The 18,594-nt window shown below is 48.1% G+C and overlaps 2 protein-coding genes across 3 annotated transcripts in view; both read left to right on the top strand.

Moving 5' to 3' along the window:
- Positions 1 to 305: 305 nt before the first annotated feature.
- Positions 306 to 1,155, top strand: LOC129071050 (voltage-dependent anion-selective channel protein 2-like). 2 transcript variants are annotated; one of them, XM_054574189.1, is made up of 2 exons: positions 306 to 851; positions 981 to 1,155. In XM_054574189.1, exons 1-2 carry the CDS (start codon positions 306 to 308, stop codon positions 1,104 to 1,106), a joined length of 672 nt encoding a protein of 223 aa, XP_054430164.1. In that variant the 3' UTR covers positions 1,107 to 1,155. The 2 variants fall into 2 exon arrangements, with proteins under 2 accessions (XP_054430164.1, XP_054430163.1); XM_054574188.1 differs by having other exon boundaries at positions 306 to 893.
- Positions 1,156 to 9,854: 8,699 nt separating this feature from the next.
- The window catches only part of LOC129071085 (uncharacterized), a 60,033-nt gene continuing 51,293 nt past the window's right edge, over positions 9,855 to 18,594 (top strand). The window contains exon 1 of the mRNA XM_054574220.1: positions 9,855 to 9,927. The gene's annotated coding sequence lies outside the window, so the exon portion shown is untranslated. The remainder of the gene's footprint in view (positions 9,928 to 18,594) is intronic.

Genomic DNA, 18,594 nt, shown 5'->3' with positions numbered 1-18,594 from the left:
ACGGGGAGGCTGAGAGGAGAGGAGGTCAGAGAATCATGTGAAACCACATCCATGAAGGCAGTGGTTTTTCATCTTGGCTGCACCTTAGAATTACCTGGGAGCTTTAAAAACCACCCCCAGCTCCAGATCCCAGGACGAGAGAGTGATTCTGCCTAGGGTGTGGAGAGGGAGGGGAATCTGAATTTGTATCTAAATTCCCCATTTGAGGACCGAGGCAGTCCACCCAGGGGGCAGGGGGTGTCTTCGATCCTTTGGCCGTTCCGGAGCAGATCACTTTTTCCCACGGCTTCGCCATGGCCCCGCCAATGTGTATCCCTCCATCGTACGCTGACCTTGGCAAAGCTGCCAGAGATATTTTCAACAAAGGATTTGGTTTTGGGTTGGTAAACCTGAATGTGAAAACAAAGTCATGCAGTGGCATGGAATTCTCAACATCTGGTTCATCTAATACAGACTGCGGTAAAGCTACTGGGACCTTGGAGACCAAATATAAATGGTGTGAGTATGGTGTGACTTTCACAGAGAAATGGAACACTGATAACACTCTGGGAACAGAAATCGCAATGGAAGACCAGATATGTCAAGGTTTGAAACTGACATTTGATACCACCTTTTCACCAAACACAGGAAAGAGTGGTAAAATCAAGTCTTCTTACAAGAGAGAATGTATAAACCTTGGTTGCGATGTTGACTTTGATTTTGCTGGACCTGCAATCCATGGTTCAGCTGTCTTTGGTTACGTGGGCTGCCTTGCTGGATACCAGAGAACCTTTGACAGTGCCCAATCAAAGCTGATAAGGAATAACTTTCCAGTGGGCTACAGGACTGGGGGCTGCCAGCTACACACTAATGTCAATGATGGGGCAGAATTTGGAGGCTCAATTTATCAGGAAGTATGTGAAGATCTTGACACTTCTGGAAACCTTGCTTAGACATCGGGTACCAGCTGCACTCGCTTTGGCATTGCAGCTAAATATCAGTTGGATCCCACTGCATCCATTTCTGCGAAAGTCAACAACTCTAGTTTAACTGGAGTGAGCTACAGTCAGATTCAGGCCTGGTGTGAAGCCTACGCTATCTGGTCTGGTCCTTGGGAAGAGCATTAATGCTGGAGGCCACAAACTTGGGCTTGCCCCAGAGCTGGAGGCTTAATCCAGCTGACAAGAAACCTCCGGGAGTGGATATCAGAAGATTTGGCCTTAATATAGTTCTAGTGTGACCAGCAGGCTTTTTTCCCCTGCAAGAAGGCGATCAAATCAAAGGATGAGCTAAACAAGAGCTGTTTTAAATACTTAGACAGTTACTTGTTAGCTGGTTTCTAGTTGAATTGGTTGTCTATCTAGTTACCAGTGCTGTAGTCATGGAGTCACCTATATATTATTTAAATGTATTTAACTGTTAAATGAGCCACCCACCAATAATGAAATAGACCTTTATGAAAACTGTGAAAAAAATAAAAAATATTCCCCCGTTGATTGAATGTGCAGCTGGGTTGAAAAGGCCTGAGCAAGGGCCTCGCAGGCCTTTGTAAGGCTTTGCCCTGAGTCATGGAGGAAGCCATGGAAGGGTTTGAGCAGAGGAGTAACAAGATGTGGCTTACATCTTGAAAAGATCCCTCTGATTGCTGTGTGAAAATTAAACTGAAATAGGGGGCAGGGCTGAAAGAGACAGGAGAACGGGAAGACAGTGTGATAGTTCGGGCAGGAGAGTGTCTGAGACCTGCGTGGCAGCTGAATGACTGTTAAAGATGGAGCTTCTTGGATGTGACCGAGAGTATGAGAAGAGTAAAGTGAACTTTGAACGCATCCCCAAGTCTGAACAAATGTGGTCTGGTGAGTTTAGGGACAGAAGCCCAAGGCCAGGGCCTTCCGTATTTGTGGTTGCCATGGAACTAGCCAGGTAAAAATCCCCTTTGAAACCTTTTCTGGGAACCTGAGGCCTGAGGATTCCATCCTAGGGCTCAGAGTGATTCCAGGCAACCAGGCTGCTTAGAAAACAGTTACCAGCAACTTACTGTGTCAAGGACAGTAGGGAAAGTTTTTACCTCGGTCCCCTCCCCCAGGTTACAGGGATGTGTGACTTGATCCCTGAAAAGAATACCTAGTCAGCCCTGGCCTGTATGGCTCAGTTGGTTGGAGTGTTGTCTGGTACATCAAGAGGTTGTCGGTTCAATTCCTGGTCAGGGCACCTACCAAGGTTGTGGGGATGATCCCTGGTCCCTGCACCTAATGAGATCCCTGATCTGGGCATGTATGGGAGGCAACCAATTGATGCTTTCCTCTCGCATTGATGTTTTTTCTGTCCTTTCCTCTGTCTAAAAAAACAATGAAAAAATGTCCTTGGATGAGGATGGAAAAAAGAATAACCAGTCAGACCAGCGATGCGAAAGCGGCAGAGAAAGAGGGGAGAGAAAGTGGAAATGGTCTGACCAGGCAACAATTTTCCACAGACTTCCAAAATCCTGTTCTTAGGATAGAGCAGGCGTGAGGGTTGGTTTTCTTAGTGTTTTCTCTCCAACGCTGGACAGTTGGATTGGAGCAGAGAAAATGAGGTTAACGCCTACCTGCCATTAAAACAAGGAAAGGAGCCCTGGATGGTGTTGCTCAGTGGGTTAAGCGCCGTCTGCAAACTGAAAGCTCGCAGGTTTCATTCCTGCTCAGGGCACATGTCTGGGTTGCGGGCCAGGTCCCTGGTTGGGGTGCGTGCGAGAGGCAACCTATCAATGTTTCTCTCCTGTTTCTCCTTCCCTTCCTCTCTCTAAAATAAATAAATAAAATCTTTTTTAAAAAGAGAGGAGGAGGAAGAGAAGGAGAGGGAGAGAAAGAGGGAGAAGGAGAGAGAGAGAGAAATACCAATGGTGAGAGAGAACCCACAACCTAGGTATGTGCACTAACCAGGAATTGAACCCATAACCTTTAGGCCTGTGTGACGATGCTCCAATAGACTGAGCTATCCAGCCACAGTGGGAAAGGAATTCTTAGTATCTCACATTCATGTTTCCTACTACAATTTTTTTTCTCAGATGCAAAGAACTTATACTTGGAAGAAACCTTTGAGATTGCCTTGTTCTGCTTTATTTTACAATGAGTAATGAAATTGAGGCTCAGACAAAGAAAATGATGTTCCCAAAGTCATATTACCATTTAGTAATACAGCCAAGATTTCAACTCAATTCCCCAGGCTTCCAGTTCTCACCATACAAAAACATCCCTTTAGAGCTTGAAACAATCTCCCCCCACAGCTATGGAGGAGCAACGTTTGGCCTTACTGCACAGGTACATGCGGCTAAGTACAGACGGCGGGGCTGGGAGGGACATGGATGGGGCTATTACCCAGTTGTGGCTAACCAAGGAGCCCAGAATGCCAAGCGTCTGTTTCAGTGAGGATCAGCCTGGGAGGACAGGTAGAGGCAGCAGCTTACTTTTCAGGCAACTAGTACATTACCCAGGTTTTTCATAGTCGTCTTGGGCCGAAGGAGAGGGCAGCGGCTCCTGGAGTCATTCCAACATTATCAAAGGCATTTGGTGAGTATTTAGAATTGGTTCATGATTTTGGCTGAGCTACTGGGCCCAGCCAAAGGATCTCCAGTCACCATGGCTCCCACCATCCAAAGAAGATACGGCACATTTGCTCCTTTCTTCACTTCCTCCAATGCTCCCTCTCAGACTAGTGCGCTCAAAGTGGCAGGGACTTACTCCCGCCTCTTCGGTGGAACACTTCCAGGCAGAGCAGATGCTGTTCGGAGGCACCCAGAGATTTCTGGATAAGAGTCTGGCTATTGGACAGAGGATTCTGTCCAGTACCGGCCTGGGTCATAGGTCAGCTGTCCTCGGGCAGAGGAAAGGCCAGAAGAGGCCCCGTGTTCCTTTTACATCAATAACACCCTTCAGTCTGCTTCCAAGAAAACTGGGAGATGAGAGCTTTTGGAGAATCATTTGGCAGAGTTAAAGAGATTCTTCTCTACAGGTGGTCATGAGCAGTTTAGGCCCAGGACAGGAAGAGATATGGGCAGGCAAAGAAAGAAAGACTGCAAGCAAGAATTATTAGTAAAACAGAGACTCATCCTGGAATGTTGGTCTCAGCATAATATAATTCACATACCATAAAATTTACTTTTATATTGCACAACTCAGTGGGATTTAGTAGATTCAGAGTTATGCAAACATCACCATTATCTGTTTCCAAAACATTTTCAGCACTCCAAAAAGAAACGCCATACCCATTTGCAGTTGTTCCTCATTCTCTTCTCCTCCCAGCTGCTGGCAATCAGTGATGCACTTCCTGTCTCTATGGGTTTGACTTTTGTGGTTATTGCATATAAATGTAATCATAGAATATGTGCCCTTTCACGTCTGGCTTCCTTCACTTAGCATAATATTTTTAACGTTCATCTGTGTAGTAGCAAGCATTAGTACTTCATTCTTTTTTATGGCTGAATAATATGCCATTGTATAGATATGCTGCAGCTTGTTTATCCACTCTTAAGTTGATAAACATTTGTCTTGTTTTCACTTCTCAGCTATTATGAATGATGTTCCTATGAACCCCAGAGAGGAACTGCAGGTCATATAGTGACTCTGTTTAACATTATAAGGAACTAGCAGACTCCATGTTGAACATTATGAGGAGCTCTCCATGGGACACTTTCAAGTATGGAAAGTTCAGCGTTCATTTTTGTGTATTTATTTAAGGAGTACTTACCAAGACTGCTCTGTAGATGAAACTATATTAAATAAATAAGATACAAGTAAGATAAAAAGGGAAGCTTGCTTCATTCTTACTGATAGCGTCAGGTAGGAAGTAGCATTTGAGTTAAGCCTTGCAGGTGGTATGAGATTTCCTTAGCAGGTTAAAAGTAGTGGAATGGGGGTGGGGACGGTTTTCCAAGTAGCAGAAACAGTACAGCTCATTCAGAAAAGATACGACAATGTCAACTGAGGCACAGACCTCAGGGGATGACAGATTCGTAAAGGAAGGCAGGCCTAGATGATAGAAAGCTCCAAATGCTGTGCAAAGGATTTGAGACTTTATTTATCCCCAAAGCGATAGGGAGCCATTATAGATTTTTGCTGATATAAGTGATGTCTGGAGGTGGGTGTTTTAGGAAACCTGACACTGGTGTATGTACTGTTTTCCTTTCCCTGTGGTGACTGTGATATTGGCCAGACAATGAAAGCAGAGGACGGTGGCGATGTGAGAACACAGCCTGTGAGGTACCCGGTGGTTTAAATGACTAAGGCCAGAGGAGAGGCCCACGAATACTCATGTCTGCATGCGCACGGGAACGTGTCATCTCGTTTCAAGATTCAAAAGGTCTGATGATTTTCTTCCAGTGCCATCGTTTCTTGATTTTCTTTTTTCTCTTCCTATTTACACTCTCACCGTCCCTAATTCAGGCCTCCCCCCTACCTCACCGAAGTGTAAAATTAAAGGAGATATACACAGTGGGCCCTGGCTGGTGCGGCTCAGTGGATTGAGCGCTGGCCTGTGAACCAGAGGGTCAGCAGTTCAATTCCCAGTCGGGGCACAGGCCTGGGTTGCATCTCAGGTCTCCAGTAGGGCGTGCATGAGAGGCAACCACACACTGATGTTTCCCTCTCTCCTTCCCTTCCTCTCTCTAGAAATATGTAATTTTGTTTTAAACAGTAGAACAGTGGGTATAATTCTAAAAACTACTGAGGAACAGTGTTGGAAGGGATCTTCCAGATGGCCTAGGAATATCCTCATGTCACTGATGGGAAAACTGAGGCTCTGAGTTGGACTATAACTTACCCAGGGTCACCAGTGTACTGACAGCAGGGCTAAGGATTAAAATAAAATCTCTAGGTAACTACTTCATACCATACAGCCTAAGTAACATCCTTTAGATGTTTAGAAACTGCATAATGTATTGTTCTTTGCATGGGAAAAAATATACCAATTGAGCTGAGCACCCCCCTGACGCTATGCCAGCCGTAGATATGGTTACAATGAGATAGGTGGGCACTCTCTCCCCACACCATCCCTCTGACCACTTTGCTGATGAGTGGCACCAATTCTTTCATTCATTCATTCACTCACTCATTCATCCATCCATTTAGTGAATTAAGTCAGCCAGTAAGCAGGCATTTATTGAATGCCCTTTGCTGGGCATTGTGGCTAACAATCTGGTAGGGAGTTGCAGCAAGGACACAGACAAGAAATCAGAAGAACGGGACTTACATATGACTGATAAAAGCTTTCTGCGGCTGCTGTGACAAATGACTGCAAAGTTAGCGAGCTAAACCAGCAGAAAGTTATTCTGTTGCAGTCCTGGAGTTCAGAAGTTCAAAATTAGTTTTACAGGGTGAAAACGGAGGTGTTGACAGGGCTGTTCCTTTAGGGGAGAATCTCTTCCTTACCTCTCCTAGCTTCTGGTGGCAGTTGGCGTTCCTTGGTTTGTGGCCTGATCAGCCTAGTCTTCAGGGCCGGCATCTTCAAATATTCCTCTGCTTCATCTTCACATTGCTTCCTCCTTTGTGTGTGTAAAATCCACCCCTCCCTTTCCCCCCACCCCCAGCTCCCTCTTTTAAGGATATATATGATTGCGTGTAGGGCCCACCTGGATAATCCAGGATCATCTCCCATCTCAAGATCCTTAATTTAATTACACCTGCAAAGTCACTTCGTCATGTAAGGTACCACATTCTCAAGTCCCAGGGATTGGGTTGGGGACATCTTTGGGAAACCATTATTCAGTGCCCCTCCCCCACACAGGTAAAAATGTTAAGGCTGATGGAAGGCATAAGATGCAGATACAGACCTGGGAGGAAGCTGGCAGGGTGAGATGAGCCAGGGTTTTTCTCTTGATAACAGCAACCGGCCCATAAGGAGTCCAGAAACAAGTCCAAGGCCTGCTCAGCACCATGCTCAAATGCTCGTTAGATGCAGTAGCACACTCTATTAAATGAATATAGTCAGAGGTGTCCATATGCAGTGGACTGCTGTTAAGTATTATCCAGTGGGTGGTTAGAGGGCTGGAGATACAGGATGTATGCACTGCTTGAGTTTCAATAGGAGAAGTGCACGATGGCAGTTTGCTTGCTACATGTCAGTTCAACTTTCTATAGTCTCTGGGAAAATGAGAGGAAGAAGATGCTAGGTGGAGGGAGCATTGTTTGCTTACTTACCTTATCTCCTGGATGAACAAGCATGGCTTCCTGGCCTAGGTGTCTAGTGAATATTTGTTTACTTGTTGAGTCTGTCTTTCCCTGGGAAACTTGAAACACGGGACTGATTCTCATGGCGAGGGCCTGTTGGGAGGCAAGCAGCTGGGTAAGGACCTCTTGAGCTGTCTCTTGTGATCAAAGTTTCTGGGATTATGCTTGCCCATGTGCAGAATCTAGAAAAGCCTATCTCAGAAAACTTTAATCCTCCTGCATCTGTCTGTTTCCTTCCCCATTGCAGAGGCTTGTTACTTAGCACAAACATTATTATTATTACCATCATCATGTAAATTGTAGCAATCAAAATATGTGTTCTTGATCGTTTTTCAAAAATGTGCCTTGTTTCGAAAGCCTCCTATCTGGGCTTATCAACACAGGCCCTTTGGAAGAGGAAAGCAGGAGGCCAGGCTCTTTCCCTCAGAGTATGATTAACCATTGCTGATCTGACTGCCTCCGTGGAGAGTAATGGGCCCTGTATGTAGGGCATCTGGGACTCTCTGCCTTTCCTTCATTGTGGGAGGGGAAGGGAAACAAACCCTTATGGTGCTCTGACTACGGGCCAGGCATAGGTCAACCCATTGAATCTTTTCTGAAATGCTGTGAAGTAGGTCTTATTACGGTCATTTTGGCAGGTAAAGAATACTGAGGCTCCAAGGTGATGAAGTGCCCTGGTTACGGCTTCCCTCTCGGTTTGGAGGAGGAAGTATCCCCTCAGTCTCCCATCAGCTACTGCATACCGTTGCGATAAGACTAGGAGCAAGAGGAGGCCAAGATGGGTAGGCAACGAGCAGGTGGAGTAAGATGTCACTGGGAGCCCCCATGTAGCTTCTGTGTGCAGCTAACAGGCTGTCCTGGAAGTCAGGACCCATCTGGCATCCCCGAGGCAACTTTATAGGATACAATTGTTCTGCCCATTCATTTATCATGGAGGGTTGCTTTTCTGCCTTCTGGTGGAATGTTGAGGAAGTTATACCGAGGAGTGCTGCCTCATACAACTGGCTCCATTAAACACTGTTAGTTTTAGAATGCTGGAGTGATTCTTGTGTTTTTATCCCTGGCATGTCATACAGATTTATTAGTATAATTGCCAGGCAGAGAAAGACAAATAGCATATAATCTCACTTACACGTGGAATCTAAGGAACAAAATAAAGTGAGGAACAAAATGGAAACAGAGGCACGGACAGGTGGACCAGACTGACAGCTGTCAGCGGGGAGAGAGAAAGGGGGACTGAATGAAAGAAGGGGAAGGATGAGACAGAACAGGTATGCGTGACCCATATACACAGACAACAGTGCCAGGAGGGCCACAGCGGGGAGTGGGTGGGGACTGGGTGGAGGCCGGCAAAGAAGAGAAAATGGGGACATCTGTAACAATGTCAACAATACAAATAAAGTTTAAAAAATAAGGAAAAACAGAGGTGTGTCCTTTAAACCTTCCTGGAAAATTTGAATCAGTGCCTCTCACCTACCAACCAAGGGCTGAAATGCAAGGTATCCCAGCCAGGAGGCATGATCTTGAGTAGGCAGAGCTCTTTGGTCTTAATGCACAAATGGTGAGAGCTGAGGAAGAGCACCATTCAAGCTCCTGGGCTCATCGCTCTCTAGCCTTCTCTTTTTTCAACTGCCCCGGGTTTGTTGGTTGGAAACTTGTGGTTACGCAGCTAATAAAAAAGGGGAGGGGGTGTTGAAAAATGTACACTCTGATTAACATGAGGGAAATCTGCCCTCCTCAGGCCGCCGCAATCCCCGGGAAACTTCCAGAAGCGGATTGAATGGATCTAGAAAAAAAGTTGTGTACAGTTGGTCGCTCCGGCCCACCCCGCCCTCCTCTGACCCCGCTACTCCGCCAGGCTTCCCCGGGGCACAAGGCGGGGTTCGAAGGCGAGGGTGTGGCGCGGCGCTAGTCGCTCAGGTGGTGAGTGCAGGTGGCCCTTTCGCACTTTGCAGCTAAGGGTAAGGACCGCTTTTCCCGCGGTCGTGTCAATTTGCTCCCCGGAACTCAACAATTAGGCTGATGAAATGTTTGGTTTACAAGCCAAAGCTCGGCCGAGTAAACTCGGCTAGGAGACCAAAGCAGGCAGCGGGGGGCGGGGTAAGGGGAGGATTAGAGCGCAGCAGGTTCGAGCTGTCCTCGCCGGGGCGCTCCCGCCTCCACTGGCCTTCGTCCAGCCTCCTCCAGGCGGGCCGCACAGTTCCGATCTGAACTTCAGAGTTGGGGCCCCTCCCCCCGAGCCCCCACCCACCACCCCCTTCCCTTGCCTCTACGGCTCCATCTTCCGCCAATTGTGACCCAAAGAACCCGCCGCCCCGACGGCCAGTCGCTGGCGAGGTGCATGCAGTGGCGGGGGAGCAACCCGGTTGAATGAAGGCCTCCTGGGACCCTAGCTGGCGCCGCGCGCACCTCCGCCAGCGCTCCCAGGCGCGCCCGTAACCTGCTGAGGACGACCACGGCCCTGCGAGGCGCGGCTGGGTGCCAGGGGCGACACGAACATCCGGCGACTCCTTCGCTCGCTCTGGCAAGGCGGCGGCGAGCGGCGATCCGCTGCTTCAGTCGCCGGACGCCCGTCAGTGGGTTCTTCCCGCTCCGGGCTGCGCCGGACGCGGGACCCCCTGCCGGCCTGCCGCCCGTGGCCCTGACCGCCGCGTGGTGCAGCGTGGCCGATCGAGCGCAGCCTAAGTGGGGACTCACCCGGTTGCCGGTTTAGTCGTGTGACGGAGCGCTGCCCCTCGCCGCTGGTAAGGTAATTACCGCTGCCCGCTCCCCTTGGAATCCGTGCCTGCACTGTCAGGGGAACGGCCCAGTTTTGCCACCAGCTTGGGGAAAGTGACAAGAGGCAGGAGCTACTCCCGGAGCCCGACTGGGACTACTGGGGCATGCCAGAGTAGGGAGTTGAGCGGAGGCGCCTGCTGGGCGCGACTCATGGAGGAACAGCCAGTTTGCATGAGTCACTAAGTGAGCTTATGGATTTAAGGATGTGGGGCAAAACCTTACCCCTTCCTGAATATTCTTTCCGTAGGGATGGGATGGCGAAATGGGGAAGAGAGGAGGTGGGGGAGGTGAGGAGCCAACGGCAGTGGGTGGGGAAGCTGTTGGCTGCCCGGAGGGCCCCAACCTCCACCTCCCGACTCTTCAGCGCTTAGCTGCCCTGAGGAATTGAAGCTCTGCTGGCTGTAAGGGGCTTTGAGGTCACAGGGTAAGTATCGTTCTGTTAGGCCGACTCTCCAGGCAGAGACCAAGTAACAGCCTCTGGTGACAAATGACATGATTTTGTGAAGAGTAAGGCCAACCTTAAGCCACCTATCTGCAGGAAGGTGCAGTCTGGTTGGGTTGAGGTTGTCTGGCAGTGAATCACGCTTAGAGAAGGGAAGCAGGGCAGGGGTGCTCTCTTCAAGTGTCTGCAAAGCTGTCGTGTGGAAAAAGAATGATGTTTGTTCTGTGTGATCCCAGAAAGGAAAACCCAACATGGGTAAGAATTCAACAGGGTGGAAGCCGCCAGGAGGCAGAAATAAGCTTACTGTAAAGAAGCACTTTCTAACAGGAGTGCTTTTACTGTGTATCAGGCATTTTACAAAGTACTTGACATGAATTATCCCACTTAACACCTAGCAAGGTTTGGATCTGTCTAATGGAGAGATGGAGCCGTCAGGATGCCTCTGAGTCACTTGAAGACCTTAAGCAGAAAAGATGTTGAAGAACTACCTGACTGCTATATTGGGGGAGATGCTCAGGCCTCACGCAGGGATTCATATTATATGACTAACAGGACTTTTCAGAGCCTGAACATTCATAATCCTAAATTAAGGGATCAGGGATTTATTTTAAGAGAACATAGAACTGCAGAACCTGGAGGATCTCAGGTCCTGACTCCTCACTCTACCCATGCTGCCATTCCCTAGTGAAGGCTCAGGCTTAGCAAGAAATGGTTACACTTGGGCAGCCTGCAATAGCGGCCACTCTAGGTAACTACCAAGTTAGCAGAAATGGGCATTTAACTCCAGGATAATTGTTCCAGCCGGATACCTAGAGGGAAGGTTGAGATTTCGAAAGTCTAGATTGGTTCAATGTGGGCAGCTGGAGACACCTTCCTTTGAAAAGGGAATGTGTGTGTATATGTGTGTCTGTACTCAAGGACAGGATGTTTGAAACAGAAAAAAAATACGCCCCCCCTCCCTTGTGAAAGGAGATGATCCATTCATCTAGGCTTCAGCTTTTTCTGATCTCAGGTTAAGATGAGTCTGGTGACAACCACCTGTTGATCTGGTGGAGGTGAAAGATGCTTGCACAAGGAACTGAGAGATTCTGTCACCCACTCATGTTGTGACTTTAGAAAAGTCCCAGCATCTCTCTGGACCTCAAGTCCTCATCTGGAAATCCATGCAGTTTGACTTCGCTGTGTTATCCCAAAACATCCCTTTGACTAGCAAAAATAAACTAGGTTTTGGTTTCTTGCGCGCCCCTATTTATGGGAGTTAATAGAGCCGAAGCTCCATAACACCTTGAGAACGGACACCTTCAGGGGAAGTAAAATGCCACCCCTTCCTTTCATTGGCTAAGGGGTGACTCTGATGTCCATTCAACTAGGATAGGCTTTCAATGGCAGCAGTGTTTCTGAACAGCCAAGGTCTCTGAAGGGGGAAAATCCTCAGTTCCCCCTCTGATATGCCTTGAGTTTTCCTGAGGCAGTTGCATCGCTTTGTGGTCCCTGCCAAGGCAACTGGCCTGGCCTGTTGTGCAAAAGTCCCGAGAATCTGCCGGTGTGGTACATTGTGCTGAGCAGCTAGAAATGAGGACAGAGAGGACTGGATAATAGAGGCTCCTGCCCTTAGAGACCTTCAAGTCTGTTGTGGGAAAGGTGTATACAAGGACAAGATGCCATATTACAGGGGAAAAAGGTGCTTTGATGGCGGTGAAGATAAGGCAGAAGCCATATGGAATAGTGAAAAATAGTGGACTAAAAGTTTGGGAGCCCTGGGCTCTAATCGCACCTGGTCACCCAGGGCAGCTCACCCACCCCCTGAAACCTGCAACTTTAAGGCCTGTTGATTTAGATGAGTGTTTCTGGTTTTGGGTGAGTCCTCAAGAGGCATTTGTGGTGGGCCTTGAAGGGCTCTGAGTAGGGTTTAAACTAACAGAGCAGGACAGCAGAGGCTGGGAGAGAGCCCTCCTGAGCACATGAATGACACATGTGCCTTCATGGAGGAAAGGAGGTGCTAGATATGCAGGGGACAGCTGATTGGTAGTGGGACTGCTGAGCTGAAAAAGGAAAATAGAAACTGAGGTTGCAAAGGGAGTCTTTGAATATCAGACCTAAGCCTTTTGGAGTTGCCCCTGGAAGGGCAAGAGCAGCCGTGCCTGATTTGTGAGCTGGGCCACACTGCGAGCGAATAGCCCCGTCACTGAGTAGAGCCTCCTGTTAATGTGCAATGCCTTACGCAGTCTCCCTTCTGCTTAGATATTCTAGCAATGGCAGTACGTCCCTCTTGGGGAACTTGAGCAAATGGCCTGCTCACGGTAGAAAGCGTCTCCCAATGCCAGTGGAGAACAAAGACTGTAGGGCTGGGATCGGCCGTCCTAGAGACAGCTGCCCATGAACCATATGGTCTGGCCTTTTGCTAGGAGCCAGGGTGGCTGGCCTTGTTGGCTCTGAGGGAAGGTAGAGGAGGTGGCCGGCAGATTGTGTGTAATCCTCACCGACTGTCTGAGGCTGATGGACAGAGGGCATAATGGGGGGCTGGGAAAGGGCAGAGGAAGGCAAAGTCTTTTAGATCATGTGACCTGCCTTCACAATGAAGCCTATAAGGCAAAACAGTTTGGAGACCACCAGTGGGAGCAAGAGTGGACTCACATTTCTGAGGTGGAACAGGTGGTATTGGAGAAGCCCAGACAATCTCACAGCGAGATGGAAAGAACTTGGCCTGGGAGTCAAGAGACTTTGGTTCTATCAAGGCCCTTTCTCCCTCTGAGCCTCAGTTTTTCACCTGTAATATGGGGGTGGAGGGGGTTGATCTCAGTGATTCTTCAGGCCTTTTCCAGCTCTCAAGAACCTATGAAGGATAGTGACTTGGATCCTCCATGGTTGTATCCCTTGATTTTAGACCAGGCTGGGATCTATTTTGAACAGAAGGCTTAAAGGAAAAACAAAAACCAACCACGAACCTTTGTATTAGGGTGGTGGAACCACGTGGAGAGGGCAGGGGGCCAAAGGTAATGTGTACAGCTCTCCCCACTTAGTGGTTTCTGAAACAGGCGCTTTATGTGGCTGCGTGCTTTTGCCTTTGGAAAATGATTTCCCTCTCTCCTCAGGGCCCCTGTCCTTCCTAGTGGAGGATTAGTAGGAGTGTCATTGAGCTGAGTTCTTTTGTGTATTTCCTTTCTCAAGCCCGTCTTTTGCTCTTCTTTCTTCCCATCTTCCACCAACACTTCTTTCTCCGATTTCCAGGGACCATTGCTCAGCCTTTAACAGCTGGATACCTAAGGGGTCTCCATTTCTTCCCTGTAACACAAAGGGTTTCAGCATACCTCCTCGGCTATTTCTTTCTTTCTTTCTTTTTTTACAAAGATTTTATTAATTTGTTTTTACACAGAGGGGAAGGGAGGGAGAAAGAGAGGGAGAGAAACATCCATGTGGGGTCGCCCCTCATGCGCCCCCTACCAGGGATCCGGCCCACAACACAGGCTTGCACCCTGACTGGGAATAGAACCGGCGGCCCCCTGGCTTGCAGGCTGACACTCAATCCACTGAGCCACACCAGCCAGGGTCCTTCTTGGCTATTTATTATCCCTGTGTACGCGAGCACCTATTTCTATAAGGTAGATTCCTAGAAATGGAATTGCTGTGCCAAAAGCGTTGTGGTTTAAAATTCTGCCAACACCCCCCCCCCCGCAACATTTTATTATGGACATTTTAAACATAGAAGTGTTGAAAGAATTGTATAGTGAACACCCATAAATCCACTATCTACATTCTATCATTAATGCTGATCTATATATCTGCCATCTGTTCATCTCTCTATACATTCATCAAGCCATCTTTTAATTTGTGTATATCTTATGAATGAAATACAGCATTTTGAGTATTTGCATTTTCCTTACTACTACCGAGGCAAGCATATGAAAATGTTTTTTTCTGTAAATTGTTTCTACATAATCTTTGGCCATTTTTTCTGTGGCTCCTTTGTGTTTTGCTATCGATTTGTGAGAGCTCTTTATTTTGTAACATATCCTTATGCGGCAGTGATATTGCAGAGCTCATGAGAGTTTTTCCCAAACACTATTGTTGCTGATAGAAAATGCTCCTTTTCGCCCCTCCCCTCATCTTCTATCTCAGGCTCTCGTTTCTCACCTGGACGATGACCTGAGTGATCTTTTAAAAACAAGTCTGATGGTGTCACTCCCTTTGTTAAAACAGATCTGATGGTGTCAACAGCCCCACGTTACTTCTAGAATGTAGTCCGAACTCTTTAGCCTTAAGTCTAATGCTAACTGATACCAAATTGCTTTTCTATTGCTCTTCCTTCTACTCTAGCTTAAAACTCCTGAATACCAGCCACATTTGGCAACTTGCTTTTGTTTAAATGTGCCCTATTTTTCCCCCTCCTCTTTGCTTTTCCTCAGTTCTTTTATCTAAAATGTTCTTCCCTCCCCTCTACCTCCACACGGTCACATCTTGGGTCACATTTTGTTCATCCGCTAAGGCCCAGAGCGAACGCTGCCTCCTCCACATGGCCTTCCCAGAATCTGTTCCCTCAGAAGGAGTGTACTTCCGAGGAGTAAAGGACTGAGTGTACAAACTCTTCTGCCTCCGGTTTCAAGGTCCTCAGCCTGAGGGCCCAACCTTCAGAGACCCAAAGTAAAATTCCTCTGACTTTTCTCCCTCTCATTATTCTGTCTCCCTGTCTCTTCTTCTCTGTCTCTCCTCTAAGTTCTTCTGTCATACGCACACACGTGAACTAGTTATCACTGTCTATGTAGTTATGTGCATATGTGTATTATCTTTTTTCGGTTTTCTATTCCTGTAAGGGCCTTACGCAGGAGATGCTCAGAAAAATGAAGAAATGGAAGAATTTAGCCTGAAAATGAGCACAGAGACAAAAAACTAAAATCACTGAGTTCCCATATATGCCTTGGGATCCCTGATTTATCTGAGGGCTCCAGGCTGGAGTGCAATAGAGGTAGAAGGAAAAGTAGAACAACTTGGGATGTGTTTAGTGCTGACATACACGTTCCTCTGATCAAGTACTTGAGAAAGAGCATAACTCAGTGAGAGGGGCAAGGAAAGGGGTCGATGGGTGGAACCCCCAGAGCTCGTGCTGTGCTATTAGGGCTTTGGATGCTATTGATTTGCCCGAGTCACTCTGAGTGTAATACGGGTGAAGCTGCCTTATTACGCCACCTGAGACAAGCTGCTATCGCATTCTTAGCTTCAGGTTCTCATTGGTCAAACAATGGAAAAATAATAACACTCTTGCCATAGGAAGGAGCAAATTAGACGATGTGTGAGAACACACAGAGACCTGAGTTCCAGACATGACGTTGGATGAGTACCTTGCTCTCTTTGTGTCTTAATTTGCTACCTGTCACACTGGACTGGACTAGATTTGTGATTTTCAACAAGCACATCTTCCATGGAAGCTTCCAGTGGAACTCTTCGGGCTCTGAGATCAACTTCTAGGCTAGTGGCCAAGAGGTGGTTTAGATTAAGCTAAGTAACGTGCAAGGGTCCTTCTAGCCCTGACATTCTTAGGAGTCTGCTTCTCCAGGCATCTCCACGACCAGCCCAGTTTTCTAGGCAAAAGGCAGGCAATATGCACAAAACACGGCTCTTCCTTCATTGCCACTTGTTCTTGGGTCCTGCGTCACGCTTCTCTAGTAGCACACGTGCTCTCTCTACTTTTCACCCAGGATCTATGTCCTGCCTCCTGGGACTGGCCATGTTCGGAGCTTGTTCTCACGCACCAAGACCATTGCTAATGCCCACAGCCTAACTTCTCTACCTCGGTCATCCCAGTTGAAGACTCTGTGTGTGGGGAGGGGCCAATGGGTGAAGGAAGAAAGACAGCATCAGAGGCACAAGTGTCCCCTGCACGTTTGCTACGCATTCCCGGAGTTTGATTCTCAGAGCTTGCAACTGGCTCACGCTTGCTCTCTGAAGTCACTCCTGGCTTTTGGTACTCATGAACAGACGGCGGCAGTCCTCCACTGGCACCTGAAGCCAAAATCTCGGTCTCTTGCCTTCAAGGCGTCCTTAGCCTCTCTCTCCGGTTTCTGTGTTCCCTTAACAGGGCAACTCATGTCTAGGAAGCCTCACTGGAGGCCATACTCGAAACGTAACTGAACTCCAGAAACCTAGTTAAGGACGACATGCAAATAAAAGAACACAGTTAAGTCTACTTTGGAAAGACATTTGCCTTGTTTAAAAAAGAAAGAACAGGGAGGGAAAAACTGTATTCAACAAGTTTAAGTTCTCCCCAAGTATACTTCAATCCACATAATGGCCAGTTTTGAGCTGAGGAGAGAGATAGAGGGGAGGAAACCGAGAAAGAGCGAGATTGAATGAAAAGAACTGGAAAATCAGAATGACAGGCACTCAGAAAAGGGAAAAATGATGACATTCTTAAATTGCTCTTCACCCTTGAGCTTTCCGAGCTCTCCTCGGAATGAGAGGGAAATTATCCTTAACAGCTCATCAGAGGCGGCGATCAGAGTGCTATTACTCCGGACTGTCTCTGGTCTCCCAGAAGTACGCCCCCTCCAACAAGCCATTTGCTCCTTCCTGCTCGCTTCCCCGCACCCTTTGTCCTGCTTGTTGCTGTCTCGGTGCTTTCATAGCCACCATTCTGTAAGCTAGACTTGGGGTGCGGGAGCTCAGGGACGGGGCTGTTGCAAGATAAAGATGGATAGAAAATGTTGAGCTCTCAGTCTGAGGACTTTGAGACTAGAGGTTGGAGACTGTCCCCTCAGTCCTTTGTTTCTCACTGCCCTGGTGATGGGAGCGGCTGGGGGCTGGAGCTAAGGCTAGAGTTCAAGAGATGTAAGCTACGGAGCCTGGGTCATGATCATTGTTCAAGCCCCATAATCCTGAGGCCTGGTTTTAGCCCACGGCCTCTGTCATTTTGTCCCCAGCCTCTAATTCATGACAAAGGCACATTTGCCTTTTCTTGCTGGTACCATTTTACTCCCGTATAGCAGACTGAGGAAAAGGCAGGGCGCCAAGGCTTGGGAGTGCGGCCGGAGGAAGAAAGAGCCAGCTGAGACTTCAGAGGAGACCTAGGCAGTTAGAACGCAGGGGCTGGTGTGGTGGGCAGAGACTCCCTGCCTGTCTGGCCTGATTTGTGACCGAATTGCAAGCAGGAAGTGGGGCTGTTCTCATATTGTTGTCCAGGTCTGTCAGACAGGTGTCTGATGGCCTTGTCATCCTGCAAGAGAAGGCAAACGGTGGATGGGAAAGCACTGGGCCCTGTGGCCCGGCATCTCTGCGCCTCCCATCCTTTAGCCCTGATGACCTACTCTTCTTGTTTTGTTTTGTTTTTTTTCTGGTTTAGAGGAAAATAGGCCTCATCGGAGTCCTAAGAGTCTGACTCTAGGACATTGGGTAGAGATGGATGGCTGTGGGGCAGAGCGCCTGGCTCTAGGGTCTTCCAACTGCCACCTTAATTTTTTTCCATCACTCCGCCCTCAGCTTCCAAGTGTCCCAGCTCCGTAATTTCCCATCTTTCCTCTCTTCCCTCACTTCCTACCCCTCCAGGAAAGCTCCCTTTCTTCCATGCATCTGATTTCAGGTAGATTTGAAGGACACTTCTGTGATTGAGTCACACTAGGGTGTGCCTGACTGACTCACATGCCCTCCCAGGGTTCAGTTCTGCCTGTCCAAGCAATGTTTGGGTGTCGTTAGTGGACCTCTGTGGCTTCTGACCTCCATTGTCACTTCACAGATAAGGAATAAGTGGAACACGTCTTTCTCTGTCCTCCTCATCGGGCTCTGAGATCATCTTCTCCCGGCCAGAGAAGTTAGGCCATGGGCATTAGCAATGGTCTTGGTGTGTGAGAACAAGCTCCGAACATGGCCAGGTTATTCATCTGTAAACCAGGATAATAGTAACCACCTCATTGGCTCGTTATGAGGATTAAACGGGTTGACGCAGTACTTGGTCATAGTAAGCCCATACTGCATGTGAACTGCTATAATTCTATCAGAGAAGGAGCGGCGTGGTAATGTGAAAGGAGCACTGGCCTAGTTCAGAGCATTGGGTTCTACTAGTGGATATTCCACTGTTTTGCTGTGTCTCCATGGAAAACTTCCTGACCTCTCTGGGCTTTAGTTTCCGTACCTGTGCCATGAGGATAGGATCAAGCGCTTTCTAAGGGCCCACATAGTTCCTTCATTCCTCCTTATATGGGGTCTAGCACA

This window comes from Pteronotus mesoamericanus, unplaced genomic scaffold (genome assembly GCF_021234165.1).
Source record: "Pteronotus mesoamericanus isolate MK-2021 breed Mesoamerican mustached bat unplaced genomic scaffold, CSHL_Meso_final contig_256, whole genome shotgun sequence".
NCBI lineage: Eukaryota > Metazoa > Chordata > Mammalia > Chiroptera > Mormoopidae > Pteronotus > Pteronotus mesoamericanus.
The sequence above is the reverse complement of the archived record's forward strand: the minus strand, read 5'-3'. Positions and strand labels throughout refer to the sequence as shown.

Bases quoted from the DNA above. Each gene is read 5' to 3' on its own strand.
- LOC129071050 (XM_054574188.1), top strand. From the start codon at position 306: ATGTGTATCCCTCCATCGTACGCTGACCTTGGCAAAGCTGCCAGAGAT. The intron at 894-980 runs GTATGTGAAGAT...GCTAAATATCAG, and splicing joins GAGGCTCAATTTATCAGGAA to TTGGATCCCACTGCATCCAT.